The sequence below is a fragment of the Passer montanus genome, unplaced genomic scaffold (genome assembly GCF_014805655.1).
Source record: "Passer montanus isolate IOZ18808 unplaced genomic scaffold, ASM1480565v1 scaffold116, whole genome shotgun sequence".
Taxonomy (NCBI): Eukaryota; Metazoa; Chordata; class Aves; order Passeriformes; family Passeridae; genus Passer; species Passer montanus.
In genome coordinates this window covers 21323-47847 of record NW_024358278.1, presented here as the reverse complement: position 1 = coordinate 47847, position 26525 = coordinate 21323, and the positions used below count along the sequence as shown (strand labels likewise).

The window sequence follows — 26525 nt, the reverse complement described above, 5'->3', positions numbered from 1 at the left end:
GTATTAATAAGACAATTTACCTAAGTCTGCAAATTGTAAGCAACAAAACCAACAAGAGCAACTACTTTATTTGGAGGTCTCCTGTTTCACAAACAGTATTAATGAAACAAACATTTTATATCATCTGAAGGCTGAAGTCCTCCTGAGGCTGATGGAATAGAAGTTAATACGCTGGGAATGTAAATTTCGAAGTCTACATCAATACTTAGAGACATAGGAAGCTATACCAGATTACAACTGAAGCAGAGTAAATTACAAACAACACTGAAAACTGAATAAAAGCCCCTGGGATAAAAATGCCAGGGATCAAGGGGAAAAGGACTGTGAGACAAAAAGGATTGTGAGACAAGTTTGTTTCCTGTAAAATGTTGTGTACCAGCGGACATTCTAGAAATGGTTTTCAGAGCAAACTCCATTGCACAACTGTACACAAAAATTAATTAGAAACAAGCAAATACTATTAAAAATAGTATCATTCTTGATCTTAGTTTTACTAGACACGTCCCTGGCTTTGTACATCACATTATTCCTTGTGCTTGGCTGGGTCCATTTACCAATGTTCTGAACTCTTTCAGCCACCTGACCTCATAAATTCCTCTCTGAATTTCTTAATCTCCAATCTGATCTGAGATTGCCAAGAATCATTTTGTTATGTGAACATTCTGATAGTAAGCAGGAGGATGGTTGGATTATACACCAAAATGTACTTTTAAAAAATAAAAATATATCAAAAAGGAACGGAAAAGAAAGAAAGCGTAAACCAGCTCTCAGGATCCCTCAGTGGGAAGCAGCACCCACTGCAGCTACTGTCCCTGGTCCTGAAATCCTTCAAATGAAGTCCAAAAATCACCTGAGACAAAGGCAAGCACACAGTGAAAAACTAATACATTCTTTCCTATATATACCAGTTTTTCTTTATCCAAATTTTAGAAGAGGCCATTTTATATTTCCAGAAAATATTAAAAAAAAAAAAGATAATGAATTGATAACTGTGAGAATCAATATTTTAGAAAAATGAATCTGTAAAATTTACTTCAATGGAGACTTTCAACAGCAGTTTTCAATAGTTCCAATACTGGAATATGCCGCAAAGTCAAAGAATTATCAGCAGAATCCTATTACACAGTAATTCTTTAAGAAGATCTGCAGCTATTAAAACACTTTCCTCTTCCCTCACATAAGGCTCCTACTTGCTACTGTTAAGAAAAAACTAGGCAAATGTATTTCGTCTCTTGATTTCCTGTGTGGAGTGAAGCAGTTGAATGCCCTTCATTCCCTTCCTTCAGTTCAGTTCCACAAATAAAGGAATGAAGTACACTAATGTTTGCTGAAACAGATGAAGGTTTCATTTTTACATGAAGACTCTTATGAAAACTAGTCTTTAAAACAAGTGCAAAACTCCATAACACATCAAGTAATCATAAGATGTCATTTGCATATGTAATCCATTAATGGCCTGTAAGCAATTAACTGCTGGCACGATTTATGTTCAAGTACAGAAGCTAATGCATTTTATCACACCAAATCAGTAAGGACATATAATAAAAAGTAACTCTGCAGTTATTTGAAAGGAGATGCAAAATGTGTATTTGGGAGCCTACCATGTGATTGCAGAGTGCACAACAATCAACTCACATCCAGTCTGAACATACATGGTGGTTTCCCCCACCCCCCATCCCACAGTATTTTCAGTCAATAGACAAAAATTGAGATAATTAACTCACAGAAACTGTAAACTGCTTTGTAAGCTGGTAGATTTCTTACATCTGTTATGACTAACAGAAACCTGGATGAAATAAAGAGCAGACACTTAGCAGTAAAAGGATGTTAAAACAATACCTACCGGTCTGGTTGTACCCGCTGAATGTGGAGGCTGATTACGAACTGTAACAGAGATTAGAGATTACTGACTTAGCACTTATTTCAAAATCAACTTCTGTCTGTATTATAATTAGTACAAAGCATGTGTCTATTACCTAAGTTATCTTTTCTTTGTGTTCCAGGGCTTTTTTGTGCTTTGAAGCATGGAAAACAAACAGATTATCTGCATTAGATAAGCCACAAATGGGTGTTAGAGGGGCAATGTTACATTACTACTACTGAGAAGGGAAGCAAGGAGATACCAGTGATTTTGCCAAAATTTATTACATATCCACCAGCTGTCACTAACACACTGCTATCCCATGGCGCACATGAAGTAATTTGACCCTTTTTATTACAGATTATTTAAATCACATCCTATTTTTTGCAAGCTAAAGACACCCACTTGTACAGGTGCCCTGTGTTCTCAGTCGTGTTGGAAGCTGTTTTGTGGTATATTCTGCAGATGTTCTACCAGCAGTGGTTAGAACAAGGAGAACTGATGTGACAGTTCCTGGCCCCACTCTCTGCATTCATGGGATAAATGTGTTAGAGCACCAGCTTCACCATGGCCACACGGATGGCAACCTGCAGATGCAACATTCAAACTGGGTAGTGCAAAGATGAAAAAAACCTTCAGTTCAGACAAGTACACGATTTCTAGCAGGCAGGGAGGTTTAGGATTTGGCTTGAGTTTCTGCTGCTTATTTCCCAGGAAGGCAAAGGCACCATGTCAGTGACAGCAAGTGGAAAGAACACTGTCGTGCATCACACAGTTTATCAAATAAACTTCCAGCTAGCAGACTGCCCTGGGACCAGTCAGAATGGGTTTCTAGGTGCTGTTCTCAGTGAAGCAGCTCCCCCTGAACAACGTGGTGCCAATTTACCCTCCTTGGAGCAGGAAGCTGGAGTGGATAACCACCAAAGGTGCATTCTGACCTCAAATATTCTATGCATAGAGCACTTTTGCCAGTTTGGAAAAATGAACCAGCAATACAGCCAAAATTAATTGTAGCATACAGGAGGAAACCCTGCCAGTGACTCTATTAGGACTTGTATTGCTATTTGCTGTGAAGGACACATTCCTGAGAGACAAGGAAGAAACCCAAGCGCATGACTCTGCTGGCACGGCTAAAGCAGGACCCATCCAATAGTAATCCCATGTACTCCAACCAGAATGGTGCAAGAGAAATGCTCCTCATAACTGTGTGTAAACACAGCTGGCTATCAGAATCAAAATACCTACAGTGTGCTTTTTAGAAAGAGGCAAAATATTAAATTATAGACCAAATTGTTTAAATGGAAGTTTCTCTCCCCAGAATACATGAACAGACATAGTTCTTTATGAAAAGTCAGGCTCCCTATATTCCTGATTTAGTTACAGGTGTAATGGTCACTCTGATGACCAGCCAGCTACAGCTTCTGAGGGTCAGCCTTAAAAGCATTCTTGATTAGAACGCTCTAAGTTTTCACTTAGCTTTTCACAAATGCCTTCTGTAACAATTCCCACCACCACTGAAAACCAGGAAGTAACCTGGCTGGGTGAAACCTATGCTAAATAAAAGAAAGATCCTACATGATACATACATTAATGAAACCACCTTTAGTATCACAAGAGCCATAATATTACTCAGATGTTAAATTAGAAATCCATTTCTAGAATACAAAAATTGTTATGTTACCTTCTACTTCTCTCCTAGCTACCCCAGGACTGGGAGGAGCTCCAAGACCTTTTCAGAGAAAGAAGAGAAGCTGTACATAGCATAAGAAAAGCAGTAGATTGAGAAAGAAAAACCAGAAAGAGCACTGCCACAAGAAAGCTTTACACACTTAACTCTGGTCTAGATAGATTACAGTCACCTGTAGGAAATAACTGTTTGTAGCAGCATGGGGAACCAGACTGGTGTGAATTACAAATCATCAAGTACAGTCATGTTTAGTAACATCTGTTACTTCAATTTTACATTACAGTTGAAAGTCAATTTCATTCTTCAAAATGTTCACTCTCCACAAACGTTTAGCTGTCCAGTGTGATCTGACATGCCAGTCTTGAACCTCCCATGAGCAGAGCAGAGACCTGTACTTAAACACTGGGGAATAAATGAGCACAGCACTTACACCCTGCCAAATTAAGCCTGATCCCTGTCATTCACAACACTGCATAGTCTGTTTCTGCCATGGTACATTTGAATAAGAAATCTGATGAAAGCAATACTTCCCACTTCATATAATGTATTGTATCCTGAAGAACTGTATTACTAAGTTGCCTCTACACAGCACTGTGTACTTGGGACAGCTGTACCAATTGGTTTAACAGTTCAGATTGAGAGAAAGAAGATTTTCAATCATGCATAACCATGCTGAATTACTTTATTTCTGCAATATCATCAAGCATGCACTGGGTTCCTAAAACTGTATGGCAAAAACATGGCAGGACATAGACATGATGGAAATACTGAAGGCATCCCTTAGCTATGACACAGCCTCCTGCTTTCTCACCATGTGCCCACGTGTGAGATCTGCCCAGGAGCTCTTTGTGATCTGTGAGGTCTGTCACAGAGTGGGCAGAGGGAAGGCTGCACATGGGGCTGAAATGGGACTGTCTCCAGAGATGTTAGATCTCTGCTTTGGCTGAACATCTGTTTCTAAGATGCTAAACCCTAGCATGTGTTATCTGTTCTGGCTGAGACCCAGGCTCTGCCAATTCCCATCACAAGTTTCTGACCGTGAACGACTCTGTGAGAGGAGCAGCACGGGAGTAGGGGACTATCTGACAACATTCCACCGCTCTTGTTTTGTGCAGGAGGACAACTAAAGGCAGCTCCTTCCAGCAGAAGGGAGACACAGGCACACATTCCTACTTCAGTGCACCAGATAGAGGGAGCAAGATCTCTGAGCATGAGGATTTGGCAAGGTAACAAACATTCACCACAAGGGAGAGAAATGGCACAGAGGGTAAGTACCTGAGATTTCACTTACTCATAATACTCCTCAATAGTGAGAAAGCAAAATTATCATGCTCTGATAATGCTACCACAAAGGGCAGCATGGGAATATTTCAATCTTGGGGACAATGAAAAACAGTTTAAATCAATGATAAAAGCCTTGGCAGAAACAATCAGGAAAACTGACTACTAGTATTAAAGGAAAAAACACACAAATGTTATTTATTAACTTCAATTGACAATTAGCAGCCTTTATAGTTTTTAATGTTCTCTGAGAATTTAATCTGTAATGTATTGAAAAATACTGGGTAAACAGAGTGCAACATTTTAATTTTTAACTATAAACAACTGGAGCTTATAGAATCCTCAGTGAATTGTTTTTGATATTAGCATACAAAAGGTCTACACTTTGTAAAGCCCTGCAATGAGTGCAGAGCCTTGTTCACCTGAATTCTGAGTTACTTCTGATATAAAATATGACCAAACTAAAATACTTAGATGTCCAAATCCTTGTCTCATCTTAAAAGCATACTGAGCCATTAGAAAAAGTGCCACAGGCATTGAAGGGACTGAAGCACTTGGGGGGAAAAAAGGTCAAAACATGCGAGCAAAAAAAGTAACATTTAAAAGGCACAACATTTTAAAGACAGGATCAATGTCCCTTTGCATGTGCTATGGAAGTCTAAACCCAAAGTTTGATCCACTTACACACTACACAGGGATATATCCACAGAGCTTTAAGAGCCTTCCTCCTAGGGAAGAGAAACAGGTGCCTTTTCCCCACTAAAGTAACCCCTAAGGACATTTATTGTGGTTCCAGCCCTGTGCTAACTTGCTTGGAGCTGAGCTCAGATACCCATGGAAAACAGTCTTTATGCTTACACATGTACACCATGAGTGGAAAATGGAGAGCAGAAAAAAGTGAAGAGCTTTTGGTTTGGAGTAATACATGAAAAAATATACTACAGTCTCAAATGATTGCATAAAAAGCAAGTTTTATGCAAGTTACAACTCTATGGAAAGCTATGTTGGGAAGATGATAAAAGAAGACAACTGACTAGTCTTTGCACAATTGAGACAAACTAGGCAAACAGGATTGTGTCAGTACACAGAAAACTACACGGGACTGAAGAACAATGACTTACATCTCACCCATGTTGAATGTGCTCTATCAACTGCTTTCTAAAGCTTCTGCATTTTAACTCATCTGAAGTATTACATGTTGGGCATAAAAACTTCCTTGTCTCACCAGTATCTAAGAGCCAAGTACATTTTTGCCTGACACCAAAGTTAGTGGATAGTTATGGACTATTTAAAATAGTTTATATATTTTCTGAGATTACTCAAAACTTTCAAAGCATTTTGTCAAAAATCCCTCTTTCCTACCAACTGAGGGACAGTGCCTGGAAATGCCACTCCAATCTGCACCCTGTCTCATGTACTGACGAGCTGATTTAAGTCCAAGCACAACAGCAAAATGTGGGCCAGAGAAGGACAAAGCCTACTTTGAAGAAGCACTTCACAGAAAAGTTAACTGGATGTATTCATACAGGAGAAAGTAATAAAAATCTGGAACAACTTCCATCTCTGACTTTAAAATACCAACTTCTGGAGAAATACTATTTCACCAGAAAGTCAAACATAGTTCAGAGGGGGAAGAAAGAAACGACAGTGACATTCATGAATTATCCAGTTCTGTAACTTTGAGAATTGCCCATTTTTAAATCTTCAGAAATCATCATGTTAAGTATTGCCACGACAAATCCCCACAGCAGTTTTGGTATGCAGTCATATTCAGAAACAATTAAAATCATTACCTCCAAATTCTTTTCTAGCAGGTGCAGGACTCCTACCGCCTGACAGTATTTAAGAAATGAATGCAGCAAGAATGAAAAATATCAGTATAGTAGGAGGGAAGAAAAAGAATGAGAAAGTTAAAAATCACAAGGGTCAGTTTGTTATTAACCATGTTGCCCAAATGCTTCTGAACATCCAGTTTCTCTTAGTGCTCAATTGCTCACATTGTCAGATGGTCCAAACGATCTCTACATTAAAAACTTGGACATGACAAAACACATATACTGATGCCAAAATTAAAGGAATAGCAATGAACCAATGAATGCACAAGTTAATTTCTATTTAATTTTGAAATAGATGCTATAAAAAATGAAAGTGTTGAGTAAACATTGCTGTAAAATTTCACATTTTTAAAACTGTGAAAATAAGTTTTTATAAACTTATTCACTAATAATATTTAGATTGTAAAAACACTTATTGCCCATGCTGTTATTGCTTTCAAATGTACCAGTCAAACATTTCAATTAAAAACCAGTGAGCCCAAAGCGTAATATGCAGTTTGGGTTTGCACTTTCAAGTCCCTGTCACAGACTGGAAAGCACATATTCCTGGGCACCAGAAAAGGTGCCCCCGTTACCTGCGGGCGGAGGCGGCCGCTGCGGAGGAGCAGGACGGGCAGGAGGAGCCACGGGCCGAGGGGGCGGAGGACGCTTCGGCTCCAGGCTCTGGGGAGGCTCCTTCTGCTGGGCGCCAGTCGGGAACTCAGCTGAAGGATACGACAGAAAACAATACAACAATTAGTACCTTGGGCATTCTAAACCCAGCAAAGCTTGTCTAATAGCAAGGTTTTCCTCACAGACAGGACAGTCAGACCCCAGCCTTGGAAATAACGATCCGGAAGTTTTTGAGAGAGGGAAGACAAGAGGAATGAACCAATGATGAAAAGAAGCAGATTTCCTAAATCAAAACTTTTGCCTCATATGTCTTAATAACTATGTTTTTAATGAAATCCTGAACAATCTTACTCATTGCAGCATTCCAAATTTTGATTTTAACTCTTACCTATGAGCTCAGGTTTCTGGAAAAAATGCTACAAAGGGAATTCTCAAGGCATTTGAGCAGTTAAACTCAATAAGAACCCATTCCAAGCACCATCACTGTGTTCACATGTTCACTTCATAATTTAAAAAAAGGCCGCGTTTAAACAGAAGTTTTCCAATTGTGCTCCCAATTCACAAATGTGCTGATTACAATTTATATCTTCGAGCTGAGAGGAGTAGGGATTGTCAGGGGCTGTATTCCGAGAGTACGACTGGGGTGAACCAGGATTCCACAGACATGCTGCAGCAGAACTTGGGTGTGGCAGTTCTTGAGGCAGTACACACCATGTGTGGAAGCAGGTGGTCCAGGAGCTTTTCCTGGAGCTCGGCTGGGTCTCACCGGGAGCGTGGGTCCCTCTGACAGCGTCGGGGACTGGCAAGGGCTGGAACGTGGGGAAGAGCTCGGCGAGGTTCCGAGCCCTGAACTCGATGTTGGCTGTAGGTGCTGGGGAAGGATTTCTTCTACTTCAGCACTGTAGTCATCGATGTCTCCTAAAGAACAAACCCCAGAGGAGAAAAGCACATAAAAGCTAACTCTGGGCATGAGATTCTGTGCAAGAAGAGCCCCAAAGTTCCAAGGAATTAGCTCAGCAGCCAAAGTATGATTCTTGCATCCCAAAATTACCACACATAAATACATATGTATTCAAGCCAGTTATAAATATTTCAAATGCCTAATATATATTAATATAGATCCATATTAAAGGTAATTATAACAGCATGACAACTGAAGTTGATTAATCTAACAATTAGCTTTGCAGGTTATTTCCTTGGTTTGCAATATGGCAAGCTTCATTTGCTCTTCAGAAGGCTGAGCAGGGGATTTCAAGATATCTGTTATTTGTAAGAACTTCTGCTTGCAAAAGGTGGAATGGTGTCAAAGAAAAAGGCTCAACATGTATTTGAAGAGTAAACTGTCAATCTAGAATATATTTAAATGTAGACGAGAGTGAAGCAGACTGTCGAGATACTGTTGGAAAACCTGTGATTTCTAATCTGTTTTAGATGAGCATAGATATATTGATATTAAATTAACTACGTTATTTAGGACTGCAAGCATTTCCAAGCAAGGAATGCTTTATCTCAACAAACCTTCCATATCATAGTCTGCAGTAACCTCAGCATCTTCACAAAGCAAAGTGGAGCTTGTTGATGAAGGCAGCCCAATATTAATCTTCTCTAGATTCATTTCATCTTCCAAACTTCTGATCCAGTCTGGATTTTTCAAGTTGATATTTATAACCCTTCCTTGCAGCTGAATTGGCAAAAAAAATTATGCACAAAATAGATGTTGTTAAGAGTAGGAATACAAAAGCTCAGCATTTCAGATTTAAAAATAAAAAAACATTCCTGAAAATATCACAGATAAAGTTACAGGAATTTCTGTGACCAAACAAAAACAATTCTGATTTTCACTTCATTGTGGTAGGTAACTACATTTATATAACTTAAACATGTAATTTTTTTTGTAGAAAAACTAGCAACTCATCTCCTATGTTTCTCCTTTTCAGTTAATCAGGAAGCTTCTGGTTTTTCTTTACTCTGACAGAAACACTATTATTTATAAAGAAAAATAGAATTGCGTATAAACCACACAAATAAAGTAATTTTTAGAGGTTTGCACAGAGCAGATCTTCATTCTATAAACTCACATTCTACCTAGAGCCCCTTTCCTGTCTCAATTGCCAGTGACATCTCAGCAGATCCAAGGATCCATCTGTAAACATCACACCTTCTAGGTCTTAACAGCCACAGACTAGTAAAAATTTTAACATCGGGAGTTAAATTTTTACAAAGATTAAATATTGACCCCCACAGAAGTCAATGCAAGCTGAAATGGACATTTTTCAGAGTTTGTAGTACAGAAGTGCTAAATTTTGAATAACTGCAGGCTATAAAGATTTTTAACTGGTTAATTCAAGAAACTAAACTCTGCTTTTTAAATCATAAAATACCCCAAACCCCTCATTTGATGAAGACACCTCTCAGTAGATCTTCATTTGTTTTTAGGAGGTGTATTGTTAGAGAAATGAGGTTTGATACTTTTATATGGCTTTTGAGACTCAACATATGGTATGTGGCTATCAAAAGGAAAAAAAAACAAACCCAAGATGCTACAGTCCAGTACAGAACAGAAAACACTTCTAAGAGTCAAAAACAATAAATCCAACCCACTCAAGAAGACTTGAAAAAAGCTGGATTTTCTCTTGCTATACAAAGGTTCAATCATTTTTACATTACCTCAGTACCATTCAAATTCATAACATTCAGAGCAGAGCTTCCTTCCAAAAATGTTACCCACATCTTGTCTTCCACAAACCTGCAAAGTTCATTGGAAACAATAACCAGCAATATACCACAACACTTAATAGTACAATTTCTAGCCTATTGCAAATGCAACATCCTTATTTTCAGTTTGTTTAAAACTACTGACCTAATTCTAGAATACAAAATTTGTATAAAATTCTCAAAAATAAGACTATCTGGAAAAATCACGTCTGAAAACTGAGACACACAGGTATGCAAAATGAATTCTAAACACATTTGAGTTGAAATTCAAATGTTAAAAATGAAACAGATCATAACTGAAAAGTTATTTCCTACTTAAGGAAATAACTTTATTCAGGAAATTGGTGGGAACAATGGAAATGAATTTGACTTGCTCCAGCAGGTCCAAGTCCAGATAGGACAAGGGAGGAATTGCTTCCCACTGCCAGAGGGTAACACAGGATACTGAGGAGAAATTCTTTCCTGTGGGGATACTGGGGAGAAATTCGAGGTACGCCAGAGAAGCTGTGGCTGCCCATGGTTCCCTGGAAATGCCCAAGGCCAGGCTGGAGGCAACCTGGTCTCATGGAAGGTGTCCCCATGGCAGCAAGTAGGACTGGATGATTCCTTCCAGCCCCAAACAATTCCATGATTCTATAAGAGAGATTAAAAGTATGAAGTTGCTTTTTTCACCTTATAAGTATAACTTCACCATAGCTTGCAAATTTCTGAAGAAGATCATCAATCAAGTTATCATCAAAATAGTTTTCTTCAGCTGAAGAACTTCTGATGGAGACCATCACAGTACCATCAGGTGGTCCTTGCATTGCAATCACCTCCTTATACACTTTTTGTCTCTCTTCTGCTTCAATTTCAAATATGTCAATGTCAATCAGTGCAACCACAGGCCTTGGAAAAAACAGACAAGAAAATCCTGTCCGCAGAGTATACGAGCAACAAAATACACAGCATGAGTATTAAATCTTAGGAAGTAATGTATAAAATTAAAGTGGAACCTATGATCAGATGTTTTCAGCTCTGCTCTTCCGTAGTGCAGCAAAGTGCCAGGATTCCATGTGTAAGGGACGTTAGTGTCACTGTGAAAACTTGCATTCAGGAGATCCAGGTCTTCAGCTACAATTGGCAGTGAAAACAAGGGAGGAAAAATACAGTGATTGCAAGGATGTGCTATTTGTAAAAAGCAAAAACATAGGAAGTAAATCCAAATAGATTATCTTACAGAAACCATCCCCCCTCAGAGTTCCTTTTCCACTCCTCAAATGTCCCTAAGTGGGATCTGATTCGTGGCCCTCTCTTCAGCCTCACTGTGTTTACTGAAGGTCTGTTACAAGTGTTCTGTATCCTACCAAGCCAGGAAAAGGAGCTCAGCACCACTGCGTTGTGAACATCATTAAATGGAGCCTCTCAGTCACTTAAAGAACACTTCAAACAGCTGAAGGAAACCCTCGAACCTGATCTGTCGAACGGCCATTTCCTTCTCCTCCAAAGGATCCGATCTGTCCACGCTGGCGTGCGACACTTCTCACTGGTGTCATAGTCATCAGAGAACAGATCATATTTGTATGTTGGGGCAAAATTGATCTTCCCTTCCAGAAATCCCCTAAAAATCTGTAAAAACAGAAGGGAAACAGCTTGAAACTAATCAGAATTCTCTAGTCTAACACTGACAACCTGTATAAATACCTCAAATAGAATTTAAAAACCTGCTATTTGTTAAAATGGATTCATCTCCACATTTTGTTTGCTGAAAACATTTGACACCATGACTAGAGAGTGACCCAGACAATCATCAGTGAACAGAAGTACGCCAGCAGTTATATCTTCAAGCCCAGGCTTATGAACAACCTACTGTTCCTTCAATGTCATGACCAACTGGAGGTCACCCAGAACACTGATACTGTAACACAGCATTTTAATCTGGTGCCTCTTTGTGCCTGTGCCAGCAAAAGTGGAGAAATAAGGTGTACATTTTATGGTTTATATCTATATGAACATGCCAAATTTTCCCACAAATTCACAGACACACTGGTTTGGGTTGGAAGGGACTCTAAATATCATCCAGTTCCAACCCCTTGCCATGTATTAACCTGGTTCACTATACCAGGTTGTTCAGGGAGCCATCCAAACTGGTCCTGAGCACTTGCAGGAAAATGTTGATACAAGATGCCCCCTCAAGCAAACAGGTTTTTAAAAAAAAAAAAAAAAAAGTCCTTAATACACAATCTATTCAAAGTGAACTTCTCACTCGTTAGGTGTTTAAACTGCACACAAGATAAAACCCTTTAGCTAACTCAGTCAGCTCCATTCTTGAGTTCAACCTTCCATGAGCATCTTTCCTTCACGTCACTTCAGAAATCTGTAAAAGAGAAATTTAACTTCCATCTTACAGTCAAACCTGCATCAAATGACAGGCCGACCTGCTTTTCTTGCTGGAAATATAATTTGAAATCAGTCAATTTAAAAGTCAATGTCAGAAAATCAATGTCAGAATGCTAGAAGTTCCACAACTTCTGAGACAATTAATTTGTTTGGCTTCAGTAATTATTTTCTAACCTACTTTTTATGGAGCAAGTTGCTATGTCAACACTTTTCCTGAGCAGCAGGTACAGATGTGAACCTGCCACAGCAGGGACACAGCTGGTACCCAGCCAGCAGCTTCTAAATCATGGAATATCACCCCAACAGTGCAATGCTACTCCTGCTCCCCAGCCAGGAGTCCTTTTCATATTCTGGCAGTTTCCATAGATTTCTCCAGCTTTGTAACTGCTGGAGGTGTCTCCAAAACCCCTACACATCATGTTTTGATCCACTTAACAGACAATCTGAAACAGACAATGCTGTCTGCCCATGTGAACATATACCTTGTTTTCTCTAGCAAACAGCTGTTAAAAAAAATTGAGTGACTAAAAATATCCAGTGTTTTGCCTCCTGTTCTGGTGCACAAGATAGCAGCACAAATGGAAGGGAACTCTAAATCAGCAAAAGCACTGCTTGTGATCAAAGTGCTGGCAAGCAGAGAGAGCCAACAATAGAGGACGGTCTCTCTTTTTATCATATCCAGCCTTTCCATGCAGAGCTGCAAAGAGAGAACAAGAAACCCTACAAATCTAAGAAATGTAGCTTTCTTCGGACTTGGTTATTCAGTATTTTCTTTGCAAATAACAAAGCTACCATTTGGACCACTCCTTTTCCCAACAGTAACAGCATTAGACTTATCACAATTTAAACAAAGAGTAACATGGCCAATGTTATCAACATTCTTTTAAAATAGTTACATCTGACAAAAAGAAAAAGATGATAATTAGAAAACTCCATGCTAAGGACACAGATTTACAGGAGCATCATAGCAATTGTTAAAACCAGTAAAAAAAAAATGAAGTATTCTCAAGTAGGATGGCATTTGAACACACCTGTCCAGAGTTTTTTTGGTTGATAAGCTGGTCTCCTGCTATGAGGGGATCCCAGTTCTGTTGTCGTATCAGGTCCTTCACCTCCTCATTGGGCAAATCTATTCGATAATTGAAGTCCCCACACCAAAAAATATAGTCATGGGAAAAGAGCATCCTTCCCTGTAAAACAGCAGCACACACTGGAGTTAAAAGCAACTGAGTGACAAATTTACTGCTTCTAGGTTTAGAAATCCAGTTTTTAGCTGAGAAATATGTATCATTTCTGGGTGATGAAGACAACTGAAATACATCCCAGTATTTAGTGTCCATATGATTAGAACAACGTGATCAACAGTGCGGTGTTTACATATGGAACACAAGAGAAGTAACATTTCCTGTGGAGTTTCCACTTCTAAAGAAACACAAATCAAGTGAATTGGATTCTAAAGTTCTTCATCTTCCTCCTTCTGTTTTAGAAGTCTGCTCAAAGGTGATGGCTGCTGACTGTGACAGAACAAAACACTCCCCTGGGACTTTGTGACACGGGCTCCGGACAAACTGCAAATCCAGAGCTTTATCATTCAGATTTAATTGAAGACTTTTAAGTTACATCTGATTTTCATCACTAGAGAGACATAAGGTCTTTATTAGTTTAAACAAAACCCAGGTTTCGGAGTGAGAACTTTTACTTCCCCCTTTGTTTTGATTTTTCCACTGCCCGTAAGTAAAACCAAGCAGATACACTAGCAGATTGAAACAGCAGCATTTAGGGGACTTGCTAGGAAAACTGAAGCATGACAGTGGGGACAAATTTAGAAAATAAAAACCTCCTGTAAAATAAGATGTAAGACTCCTGCACAGTGCCACAGAAATTAACAAATTACAAGTTTGATGATAAAATTTAGAACAGCTTTAAGTCTCAAGGAAGCATTGTGTTGCACTGGTAACACTTTCAACTTGGTGATGTGATAATGAGAACATGGTGTTTGTTTATGAGAACATGGCATAGAATCATTCCTGTGTACTGAGAACAGTGCTGTTTGCAGGGATTTTTTTCTCATAGGTGATTGTCTCCTGTGCCTACGGAAGTTCTACTGCATGTCAGGGATCTATAAGGTGTCTTTCCTATGCTAAGTCCTTGATTCCAAATTCAAGTGAACTCATGTTTCATCACCTCTGTCATTGCACTGGCAAGGTCTAGTCTTTCTGCAGTCTTCTATTTTAATAAACACTGCAGGAAATCAATTACTCTGATCTCTAACCCAAAGTAATATGATTTCCACAAGAAACTGGGGAAGGGAAAAATGCAAATGGAGCTTTGGGATGACACTGCTGAAGCTCCAAGGGTTTCACTTTTCATTTGTTATGGAATTTGAACACTGTGCTTACCATCGGAAAGCCAAGCTTGCGAGAAATTTCTACAAAGTCTTCATTTCTCTCCTTGACTTGGGATTGCCCTGCAGCAAAATGACTGCACACAAAACAAAGGCTGGAGGTATGGAACAGCATCCGAATGGCCACTGCACCTTTGTTCCCAGTGGCTCCTCCCATGCCAGTCTTGACAGTATCGACAGCAACATCCCTGAAATAGTGAAGCAGCTATTAAACCTTCCAGGAACCTGGCACAGATGGCTCTGGGTGTGACACTGGGCGGGGAGGGACACATTGTTCTCCCAGCCACAGGGCTAGCTTTAAAAAGTTCCATGAGTCACTGAGCATTAACAAGATAAAAATTCAGCTTTTCAAGCTCTCTGGGCATTTAAAAACTAAGAAGAGAACTTAAACAACTACTTCAGCAGAAGGTGGAACAGCTCTCTCGGAGCCCCACGCGGCTCTGAGGAAGTTTGGGTGTTATCTTCCAACACAAGGCAAACTGAAGATGACCCAAGCTGTAGCCAGCCATACTCACTGACCTGATAAAGGGAGCGTGCTGAGGCCTGATGAACACAAAGAGGCAGACGCCCACCAGCTGCTCTGAAGCCAGCAGCACGTACTTGTAATCTCTGGAGATGGTCTTCTGCAGCTCAGCAGCCCAGAGCTTCTGATTTGTAGTGCTGGCAGTGAGATTAAAAGCACCAGGTTAGAAATAAACCAAACTGAGCAGGTTTCTAGCTGGTGACTCAGCTGACTAAGCTACATCCAAGAACCTGAAGTAAACCTTGAGTCAGTAAAACCAAAGTCAATGGGAAGCTAAGTTACATCCAAGAACCTGAAGTAAACCTTGAGTCAGTAAAACCAAAGTCAATGGGAATGGCTTTGGGAATGATGCTCTGCTCAGAAGAGACACAGGCTCTAGAGACTGTTTCAAATTCGGCCTCCAGAAATGCTGCCTCACTTTTCCCAACACCACAGATGACTTTAGGAACCATGGATGTCTTGGCTATATTTATGAGCCCAGACTAGAGGAGGAAAACCTAAGAATTGTTTTAGGGAGTTACTTCCTAGCCTAGAGCTCAGTCAATATTGGAGACACAGGCTCTAGAGAGTTATGCCATCATTATTTCAAATTCAGCCTCCAGAAACGCTGCCTCACTTTTCCCAACACCACAGATGACTTTAGGAGCCATGGATGTCTTTGCTATATTTATGAGCCCAGACTAGAGGGGGAAAACCTAAGAATTGTTTTAGAGAGTTACTTCCTAGCCTAGAGCTCAGTCAATATTGGAAAACAGGTATCACAGTATTATATCAAGAAGAAACATCCTTAGAGACCTAACAGACTACGGTTTTCAGAGCCAGCAGCAGATGGGAATGAAAATATCAGGCCTGGAAATAGCATTAACTACACAAAGGGTGAAATCAGCAGATGACAAGCTGACGCTTGGTACCCAATAGACAAAAATCTGAACAAAGGCTACAGTATTAGAGGCTTTATGTGCTCTTCCCAATGAGTTAAACCTTCCCTAACACCAGGACACATGCAAAGCCGGCAGAATAAAAAATGGACAAAGGGAATATGGTTCTAGGACTACACACACATTTATCTCAGGTATCACCCACCACTGGAAAAAATGTATTTCCATAACCCAGTCTGCTAGGAGTGAAAAATCCCAACTCCACAGTAACATATCCACGCAATACATGGAATGGCAGTGAAAACTAACAGTATGGAAAGAAGCCTTCCTTTGTACAGATCACAACCTGATACATAACAGCACACCAACAACACATGCTTTTGGAAAGATTTTCACAGGATTTGCTGTTCCCAGCAATACAAGACACAGGAACTGAAGACAGCAAGCGCTGGAGAAACCAAAATTTTAAATAACATATGACTTGAAAAAGGTGATTATCAGCCAAACAAGTCCTGTGTAGATTGGGTCACCCACCTGGCATTCACAATGTTTCCTGCATTTAACTCCACCATTTCTTCAAATCCAATGGCAAATATGTCCACAGGTTTGCTTTTGCGGTCTCGAGGTAAATGGGGAAAAAGTTATTTCTTGTTTCTAATTAACTTAAGAAGTAACACCTTGTACATATATATATATACACACTAATTTTAAGAAAATAAAATTCCTTACTTGGAAAGAAATTCCTCCCTGTGAGGGTGGGGAGGCCCTGGCACAGCTGCCCAGAGGAGCTGTGGCTGCCCCTGGATCCCTGGAAGTGTCCAAAGCAAGGCTGGACAAGGCTTGGAGCAGCCTGGGATAGTGGAAGGTGTCCCTGCCCATGGCAGGAGGTGGAACTGGATGAACTTTAAGGTCCCTTCCAACACAAAGCAGTGTGGGATTCTGTACAATTCTAGTTGTCTCTAAGAAGATTTAAAATTAATCCTTATTTTGAAAACTTTCTCTGGCAGGGGGGTGGAACTGGATCTTTACGGTCCCTTCCTACACAGTTCGACACTTCTGTGATACCTGTTTCAATATTTGTGATCTACTTAGAAAAATCAGAGCTTTAAAGAAAAAGCAGTGAGAGAACACAAATCCCACCTTGGAATTCATGGATTCCAGCTAACTTTGGTGCGTCCAGAAGCCAGTCAGTGAGAGTTTGATTTCTGAAGGCAATACTTCGAAACTGCTTCCCCCCATTGACGTTCCACGTCCCAACGCAGACTCGGATCTTTTTCGGTTTTGCATACTTGTAGAAGTTCTCACACATGCTCTTCAGCACTTTTACAGATGCTGCAGAAACATTTGAAAAGACATTACTTTATAGCGAGTGTTTCAGACAGCTTGGCAGCGAGATCTTTCCAATGCATGTGCACAGACAAAGCTAAACTGCGAAAGCACAAGGAATGCTGCAGCTTTCTCAGGGGAAATACCCTTAGAGACACACTACTTGTGGGGTAAGACACTGACTGAAAAACAGCAGCAATTTGTTCAGAATTATACAGAGATATAATACAGGAAGGAAACAATTCCCGTGTTTTATAAATATCTGTTGTTCTTTCATCTCATCCATGACTTTCTAAGGAAACCATTTTTTTGTACATATCAACAAGGATATCTGCCTCATTTTCACAGATTAAAGTCAGGAAATCCAATCTCTGTTACAGAATCAATGTGCACATATATTAATTTCTGGAAGTGTGAAAGTTGCTGATACACTACAAGTACTAAAATAGAGAAGGTACATTATTTCATCACATCAGGGTGCATCTATTTAAGCCACAAATCTTAATTCTTTTTAGATCAGTTGAATTCCTAAAGAGCTGCTTTAGTGAGGACAGTAGGCTGGGATTCAAAATAATTAAACTCATTCCTCTGTCTCATCAGCCTTTCCCTGTGCCTTGTTTTTGTCTGTCAGATGAAGAGAGAGGAATGACCCATATGTAAAGAACATTGTAAAAAATGCAAAAAGAAAAAAGCTGATTCAATGCTCAGGTACTTCACCTAAGTTATATTAATTTACCTATTTAGAATGTTCTCATGGTTATCAGACACCAAAAGAACAATATAAACAATATTAGATGGAATCCTTCCCTTCACTTGTTGCTGTCTTGAAAAACAGTCAGTTACTGGGAACAGTATTTTAATTTAAATTCCCCAAATAGTAGGATTAGTGAGCTGCTGCTGTCTTTTCAGTTATTCTTGGCTACCTGGTTAAAACAAAAATCAGGTATTCTCTATCCCTGTTGGATTAGAAAAAAACTGGAAGCAAGAGAAGAAAATATATTGTGTTTGTTGGCTGTGAATGCTTTCCCTGCTGAACAAATCACACATCCATAAATGGACCAACCACACAGAAAAGACAATGAACTGGTTGGTGTCTCCCCGGGGTGCTCCAAGCAGATCATGCTCGGGATCATGCTTTCTTCATCAAAATCCAGGGAAATGAAGTCTAGAAGACAGCAAGGAGCCAACAGGATACTTGAGCCCTCCAGGCAAGAGCCAAATATGGGATCTGCTTCTGACCCACACTCCAGGTGACTCCAGCCACAAGTCCAGCACATGCCCAAAAGGCCACAGCAGGTGGAGGACAGGAGCTACCTCAGCACCCGGCCACTGAAGGGAAACAATCACAGCAATGCCGTAGCCACAACACATCCGAAGCCCCAAATCATCCCAAGGGCTGGGTGAACCCCAGGAACCCAAAGCAGCACCGCAGGCAGCTGTGCAGGCCTGCAGGGATGAGCCTCTGCACCACTCTGAGCCAGTTTAACAGCAGAGTTTGCACGTTTCTCCTCTGGGGTTCCACCATTTTTAAAATTTACTGGCTTTCAGCTTCATTTTAGTTAGTCCAAACCATTCAGTTGCTACTGAGCAGCTTTTAAGAAAAGCTGCACAATTTCATTATTGCCCATTTAACTCCTGATGTTATGTGACCCTAATATGAAAAGCCTTACCAGGTTAGACTCTAACTTTAGAAGTGAACTGACAACAAGCTTATTACAAACAAAAAATGTATATTTTTTAACTAGCAGTCTTCCTAAATTGTAAAAGGACACTTTTATAAATTGGAGTAATTAAAAATAAAAATTTCTACTGCTTTCCAAAATACTGAGTGAACTAAGTGCTTTTCACAGCACCTGACACTGATTTTCCTATATATTTCTAGTTACTTATCTTTTCAGCAAAATTGTGCCTCACTCTACTACATTGGAAATCCAATCAGTTACATTTTCTGTTAGTGTCAGAAAAAATACTTTGACTGCTGCCCTTACTAGGCAAGCAGAAAATTGGAAATCAGTTCTACAAAGGGACTGTTAATTTAAAACTCTGTTTGGAATATTCTGTGCAACTGAATGGAACTGTTGGAACTTGATGGAACTGTTTTACTGCAACATCCAAATTCCTGTAGGAATATTTCAACATATGCAATTAGTACTCAGCTGAAACCCTGAAATGCTAAAAAACAGTCAATTTATAACTCTTACAAAAACAGGCATTCAAGTAAATAATAAAAATTAGACAAATAATAATACCAACAATAATTGAGAAATATATAAAAAATAGCTGGCTCTTGTTCCAGAGTTATAAGATAGAAGGTAATCCCATCAGTGAGTGTGACCAGTCATTCCAATAAGCACTTGGTTACACTGACAAAATGGCAGTGAATCACTTAACATCAGACATACGTTACTTGTGACTCAGATTTCATTCTTTAGACACTCACTGAGAGTTAAGTAGGTAGAGTAAAACATATAGGAAAAGCAAGACTGGCAAATGAAAAGGCCATTTAAATTTGCTCAACACAGTAAAATCAATAGAAGAGCATTAGGAATATTGTCTTTTAAAATTGGCTTCTGGGAACAAGAACATGAAGTGCTGCGCAGCTGAACAAGTTTTCTGCATGAACACATGCATGTGGAACCTTCTAGCAGCAAATAAGATGAAATTACAAGTTGTACTGAAGAATGTCGCCTCTTATCCTAAACAAAGCAAAAATATAGAAACCTCCAAATTAGCTACAAAGGAAAATTCCTTTGCAGCCGGAGCATGGGCAAAAAAAAAACCTCTGTAAATTGGTAACCTCATTTCCTAACTTGCACCCAAGCTCATATGCAACATTTTTTACCTCTTATATTCTCACTTTTATTGGATTAAAGGATGTTAGGGCACAGGAATGCCAGATCCAAACACCACCAGGAAAATGTGAGCCCATAGCCAAATATTACACAGACAGACACAAGAAGAGCCAGAGGACAACAACAGCTGGTCAGGTATTTACAGTTTATTTTACTGTACTATACTATACCTGATTGTAATGATTGCTCTGAAACTACGGATGCAGTAAGAGGGAAACAAGAAAAGATTAGTCAAATAAGTTATTGCTTTTTAGGGTTTTCCAGCAATGTGTGAGAAAACATGCTGTTAATACACAACTTATTACACATAACCATTTGCATCAGTTAAAGCATATGTTTTGTGCTGCAAAAGCTACCAAGTTCCACAACAGGATCAGCAAATTCTCTTTTCCTCCTTCATTAATAATGGATTCACACCTGTTGAAGTGCCCCACTGGTTAACTTGCCATCTAGCAGAGAATGCAGAGAGATTTCAGGGAAGAGGGATTAATGCTCCTCAGCTGTCAGGAGCTGCAAATACAGAAAGGACAGCTTGCATTCCCAGAAAAAGTGAGAGGAAATTAAATCAAATTTTAACTAATTTTCAGGTGAGGCCAAGTCACCAGGTTTCAGATCTAAGAAAAAAGTCACAATAACTGTGAAATGAAAAAATTAAAAAAATGAAACCTTGTGCTAAACAAATGGGACAAAACCACTCCCTCAGCCTCCACATCAAATCAAGATGTGGACCCTCAACATGATCACAACTGGGCAACTATTCTCCTCTTCAGCCAGAGATTTGCACTAGAGCTTTGACATATTCTTCCTCATTCTAAGTTAAGATGTGTCCGGGAGAAGGAAAAAAAAATTAAAAGGAAAACTTAAGTATGCTTCCCTAAAAATTGCAGTAACCAAGAATATTGTTACCTGGGATCTTGGAAAGAAGACTCAAATTTAAGTTCCTTCTTTGCCCAGATATGAGCTCCTGTAGTTTTGATGTCCCAGGAGAGGACTGAACACAGCCCTATGACTGACCCACTATTTTCTTGCCCACCAGACTGGCAGAAGATGGGACTGACTACAGTTCTGGGGACCATGGAGGCTACACCTCTTTGGGGGTGCAGGATGCTGGTTCAGCACCCTGTTCTCTTCAGGGGAACCACCTTTCTGGTACAAAAAGCCCAAGACTCATGTGGCTGCTCTCACAAGCAGAGTTTCTTATGGAAATCTCTCTGGTTTTGATGTAGAACTTGACCCAAAAAATCATAAACAGGCAAAGCAATTTCTGCAGCACATTAGTTTGGCACTATTAGTAAAGCAGAACTTCCATTTTTTTAATAAGCCAAGAGAACATAAAATAGCATTTATACTTTCCAACAGTGCTTTGAAAACAAACTTGATACAGCTTTCTTACACCAAATAGTTATCAGAGATTAAAATCCTGAAAGACACATACCGCGTAAACTGCTGGTGGTTAAGAGAGCCCGTGCTTTATCTGCTAAATCACTATTTAGGGTATTTCCCAATAACAAAACATCAATGGCCTCCTGCTTGGAGCTATCAAAAAAGTTATTTTGGATCGTTCTGGTCACAGAACGAGCACCATCCTTCAGCTTTCCAGCCTGTTAGGGAGGAACATGTATAAAATATTTTATGTTGGACACTGCTCACAATACATTGTCAATATTCAGTAGATATATGTAAACTGTGTTAATGATTTTAAGGGCTAAGGCAATTTTCTCCTTTAAGTGTTAAATCAAGTTGTCTGAGCCTGCTGTGCTACATATGCTTTCCCCCCACCCCCAGATGCTAAAAAACACAGTAATACCTACAAGGCATATCTAACAAGCAAATTTAAATTAAATGAAATGAAATAAAATAGTGCAGGGAGGGGAAATATTTTTTTTCCTAAACGCTAGGTCTTTAAAAATTAATTCAATATAGTGCCATGTTTAGACCATGACAGGGATTTTGGGCTTTTCCCCAAATAGCAAGAGATGAGCAAGCACTCAAATCCAAATGCCGTGACACATGAATGTATATGTTTATGCACTTAGGAGTTCAGAATTCATATTCTGGAATATCCATGTTAAAAACAGAGATTCAACTTAAGACCGGCTTGTTGAAATAAAATTCAAGTCTCATGCAGCATCCCAGAAGGAACACAGACACTAATGTGGCTACAGACACACCCAGACACTGTCTCTGCACAGCCTGGCCTGACTGCTCTGCACCCCAGAGGAACAGTGTCCAACTGCCTGGGCTAAACAAGAGTCTCCAGATAAGTGTGCTGCTGATGCAGATGTGCCCGAGGGTCACACAGACCTGAAGGATAATGCAGCTCACACATAATGCAGTCTCGTACTCGATTCCAAACCTGGCAGCCTTGACTTGGGCACACAAACACCTTTCTGGTTACATGTGCTGTTGCATGTGCTTAGCCTGTGAGGTGTCTGAACACACACTGCTGCAGGTACTTGAAATACAGACTGTGATCCATCAGGGATGCTGCAAGGGATTGTGTTATTATAAAAAAACACTCCCAAGTTTAAAGCTTGCACTGTCCACGAAAGCTTTTTAAATGCAGATGGAAAGAGGGCAAAAGCTTAACAAAATTACCCTAGGATTTAGTTCTGTGAATTGTACTACAGAGCAAGACAGAAGCTACTCTTTTGGCAAGGCTAAGTGGCTTTGGCAGACAATGGGAATGAGCTGTGGGGAGCACTCTATTGCAATAGGATTGTGACAGGATGCACTCCCTTCCTGGCAGACAACATACAACTGGTGATCCAAAAAACCACACTCACCATTCACATATCAGGCAATTAATTGAAAGGAACCCCGAGAAAGCAAAAGAAAGAGCAGGTAAGGAGTTAGATGTAACAAGTATTACAATACTTCAAAAATAACTGGGTTTCAGCATAGAAAGGTATATTAACATACTTAAGGTTAAAATAATTTTCTCTTATGTGAAATTTCTGTATTTTTACTTCTAAGTATCCTTGGGCTTTGAAGAATTAAACTGACAAGTAGGAAATGGAACAGTTTCAGGCATCAAACTTTTCATTTGAGAAATGAGAATGCACCTTAAAAACTACATTTTAAAATATATACCCAGAGTACTCAAAAACATACTGAGTCAGGTTTAATTGAAACAAGAGCAAGTATTGTATGGTTTTGCAAGCATTAAAGATCCTCTTTGAATAGACTGGACTCATGGCAGAGATGTTTGATTTACGAGATGTGGTACTAATTAAGAGTTGTCCCAGGGCAGGGATCCAGAATTATTCCAAAGACATTAAATGTGCTGTCGTGGTTTAACAAACTGAAACCAGGACATCTACTCTGTGTTTTAAACATTAAAAATTGAAATGTATGCATTAAATGCATTTTTTGAATCAAAAAATAGCCAAGTAAACTAGATTAAATAGATATTAATTTAGGAAAAGGAATGAAGAAGGTTGAATGGCAAAAGTAAGACAATGGGAGACACTCCATAAAATAGTTACTGCAGTTTTCCTGGCAGTCTAGGTGACATTTTTGTAAGAAAATAAAACTAAACGTCTTGAACCAAATTCCACTCTACAGTAGAATACAAGCAATTCCCAAATGAAGAAGTCTTGTGTGCACCAGTCAAGGGGCAGAACAAGCAACAAGTTGATTTTTTTTTAATGTATTTTGCTGTGACACCTCCTGCATGAGGAGAAGGACCCTGGCACAGTGTCAATGAACAAATGATGGAAAATCCAAAACAGCTGGCTGTGGCTACATGAGCTGTAACATGGAATGAGAAGCAACACATACTTTAGCAGAAAGAATTGCATGAAAAGACATTCTTGAAGGAACTAAGGGCAAAAATTGCTACGGGTCAACATTTGTCTTGACAGGTATCACCTGGCAAGGGAGAGGATTAGGGAAACAAAAAAGCAACACTGTGAGAAAAAAACCCAAAAGGCAGCAGTAGAAAATGGGAACAACTCAAGCATCAACCCAGACAAGTTGAAGAGAAACATTACACTGTCATGGAGCATGGAACTGTTCTTACAGTATTAAAAAGCAGGGTAGAAACAAAATTTGGGGTTTTTTCAGTGACTGCAGAACTAAGAAGAAAAAGCTGGACAAACATGCAAACAAAACCCACCAGGCTACAACTAGATTAGTATTAACACTATTAAACATTAAAAACATTAACAACCTCCCATCAAACACACTTGAAAAGGAGATATTGTAAATGGAACTGAAATAATAGCAGGAGAGGTACCAAGAGAAAAGTAAAAATATTCACAGAAACTAAAGCTGATTTGAATACATTTTTCTGAACTGTGTTCTAAAGCAATGGAAGATTTCAGACTTATCCATTCATACACAATAGTGTTCTGTGGGAGGCAGAAGCATGGCTAGGAAGGGATGTAGAGGAACATGACCTGGTTATCAACAGAACCAACTGTTTCAAATTAATTTTTTTGGTTGGTTGGGTTTTGTCTGGGATTGTTATAGAATTACAAAGAGCACATTTTTAAAAGAAAATCTCATAATTGCTAAATTAATGGCAGAATTTATTAAAACCCATACTGAACACTGCTAAAGCATTTAAGAAGATGTACTTTACCTTTGCTTTTCCTTCAAGGGCTCCAGTCCCCGCATAAATTTTACTGACAGAATCACCATTCACAGACCACATGGATCGGAAAACTTCCTGAAAGCGAGTAACTAACTGAGGCTTCTCAGCTAATCCCAATACCTCCAGCTGTTTTGTTAGCATCTGTAACAGGTGAAGACAGCATTAGCAAAAAGACCCCAACAAACCAAACCAAAAACAAACCCTGCCACTTCAAATATATTTCTTAAAAGGCCCATCATACTTTTCAGCATATGTGCATAAAACCCCAGAAATCCTGGGTTTATATGTGTAATTCTGAGCAAAGTATCAGCATAACATGCTTGAAAGGCTGCATTATACTCGTAATTTAGCACTAACACTGCATTTTCCTTTGAAGATAGATAGTAGTACAGGAAAAAATTATGTAGCTGAGTTGTAAATGTTTTCATCTTGAAGTTCACCAAACTAAACACAAAAGCTATTTGCAAGAGCTTTTCAAAAATCTTTAAAACCTTAGGGTGTCTGACAGCAAGAAGAAGCCTCAAATAACAGACACAGAATGGCAAAGGCAAAATTCTGAAGGTTGGGCAGGAATCAACAAAAGACACAAAAGCAAACTTGCAAAACAAAATTAGCAAGAAATATACAAGAAGTTTCAGAAATTGGGTGCTTGCTCTTATTTTAGGGGGTCATCTAGAGTTCAGTACCTGTTATTTTAAGTATCTACTGTGTTAAAGTAAGAATTAATATATCTCATTTAATAGAATTTTAAATTTAAGTAAGCAGTTCTTCGGAATTAACCATTTCCCTTCTTATTAATTAGTTCTATACTTCTAGCTCTCATACTTCAGCTGAAATCATAATTTAATTCTCATTGCTAAAAAATTTGGCACTCCTGGTTTAAAAAACAGTTGTATTTATGCAGTTCTTAAAAGGATATGAAGGGAAAAAAACAAAGTTAAATAGCAACATTTGACATGTAAGTACTCTACACATCAAGAATGTAAAAAGACAGTCTTATGCCACAGAAAACTTGCGTAAATACAGCAGCCAGGCACTACATATTCCAGAATCAGGTCTGACACCTTGTAAGTTGTCACATAAATTCCTCTTAAGAGGACAATTCGAACTCTATAAAATTCAGAAAACAGAAGGATAATGATTTTCCTAGGTTTGACCTTGCAGCATCCATATTTTTTCACATTCAAACATGCTGAAGGGCTTCTTTCTGAAAGTCAGACCAAGAAACAGCTCACACTAGAAGTACACCTGTGAACAGTTCATTCACCCTTCCCAGGGAAGGGACTCTCCTTTTCCAGCCCAGGTACCCCAGAGGAGCAGCTGGATGTGGGTTTCCTACCTCCAAGCCAAAGAAGGCCTGCACACTGTTTGTTCTATCCAGACAGTCCAGGCAGTTGGTCCTGACAGTGCCGCTCTGGGATCTGTGCCAAGGACAACAGGAGAGGGAAAACAACTGAAATAACTCATTTAACACACATCTCCTCAACAGGGGCAGGGACAGGGAGATCTGGACCGGAGCAGCAAATCAGGGCATTGCCAGTGTGACGTTCCTGCCCCACAAGGACATTTATA

The 26525-nt window shown here is 39.4% G+C and overlaps 1 protein-coding gene across 15 annotated transcripts in view; it reads right to left on the bottom strand.

The window, feature by feature from the left end:
• SYNJ1 (synaptojanin 1) overlaps positions 1-26525 on the bottom strand; it is a 51820-nt gene that overhangs the window by 6714 nt on the left and 18581 nt on the right. For 5 of the 15 annotated variants that reach the window (XM_039696999.1, XM_039696998.1, XM_039696997.1 and 2 more), the window contains exons 10-29: positions 26293-26374; positions 24942-25094; positions 21789-21954; positions 20524-20547; positions 17316-17507; positions 16710-16794; positions 15294-15434; positions 14770-14962; positions 13402-13560; positions 11443-11599; positions 10987-11104; positions 10664-10879; positions 9944-10022; positions 8795-8957; positions 7988-8194; positions 7240-7368; positions 6623-6661; positions 3543-3590; positions 1977-2015; positions 1844-1884 (exon numbers count right to left, since the gene is read on the bottom strand). In XM_039696999.1, coding sequence (XP_039552933.1) covers positions 1844-1884; positions 1977-2015; positions 3543-3590; positions 6623-6661; positions 7240-7368; positions 7988-8194; positions 8795-8957; positions 9944-10022; positions 10664-10879; positions 10987-11104; positions 11443-11599; positions 13402-13560; positions 14770-14962; positions 15294-15434; positions 16710-16794; positions 17316-17507; positions 20524-20547; positions 21789-21954; positions 24942-25094; positions 26293-26374 — 2431 coding nt within the window. The remainder of the gene's footprint in view (positions 1-1843; positions 1885-1976; positions 2016-3542; positions 3591-6622; positions 6662-7239; positions 7369-7987; positions 8195-8794; positions 8958-9943; positions 10023-10663; positions 10880-10986; positions 11105-11442; positions 11600-13401; positions 13561-14769; positions 14963-15293; positions 15435-16709; positions 16795-17315; positions 17508-20523; positions 20548-21788; positions 21955-24941; positions 25095-26292; positions 26375-26525) is intronic. The other 10 variants (XM_039697001.1, XM_039697011.1, XM_039697002.1 and 7 more) reach the window with 8 other exon arrangements.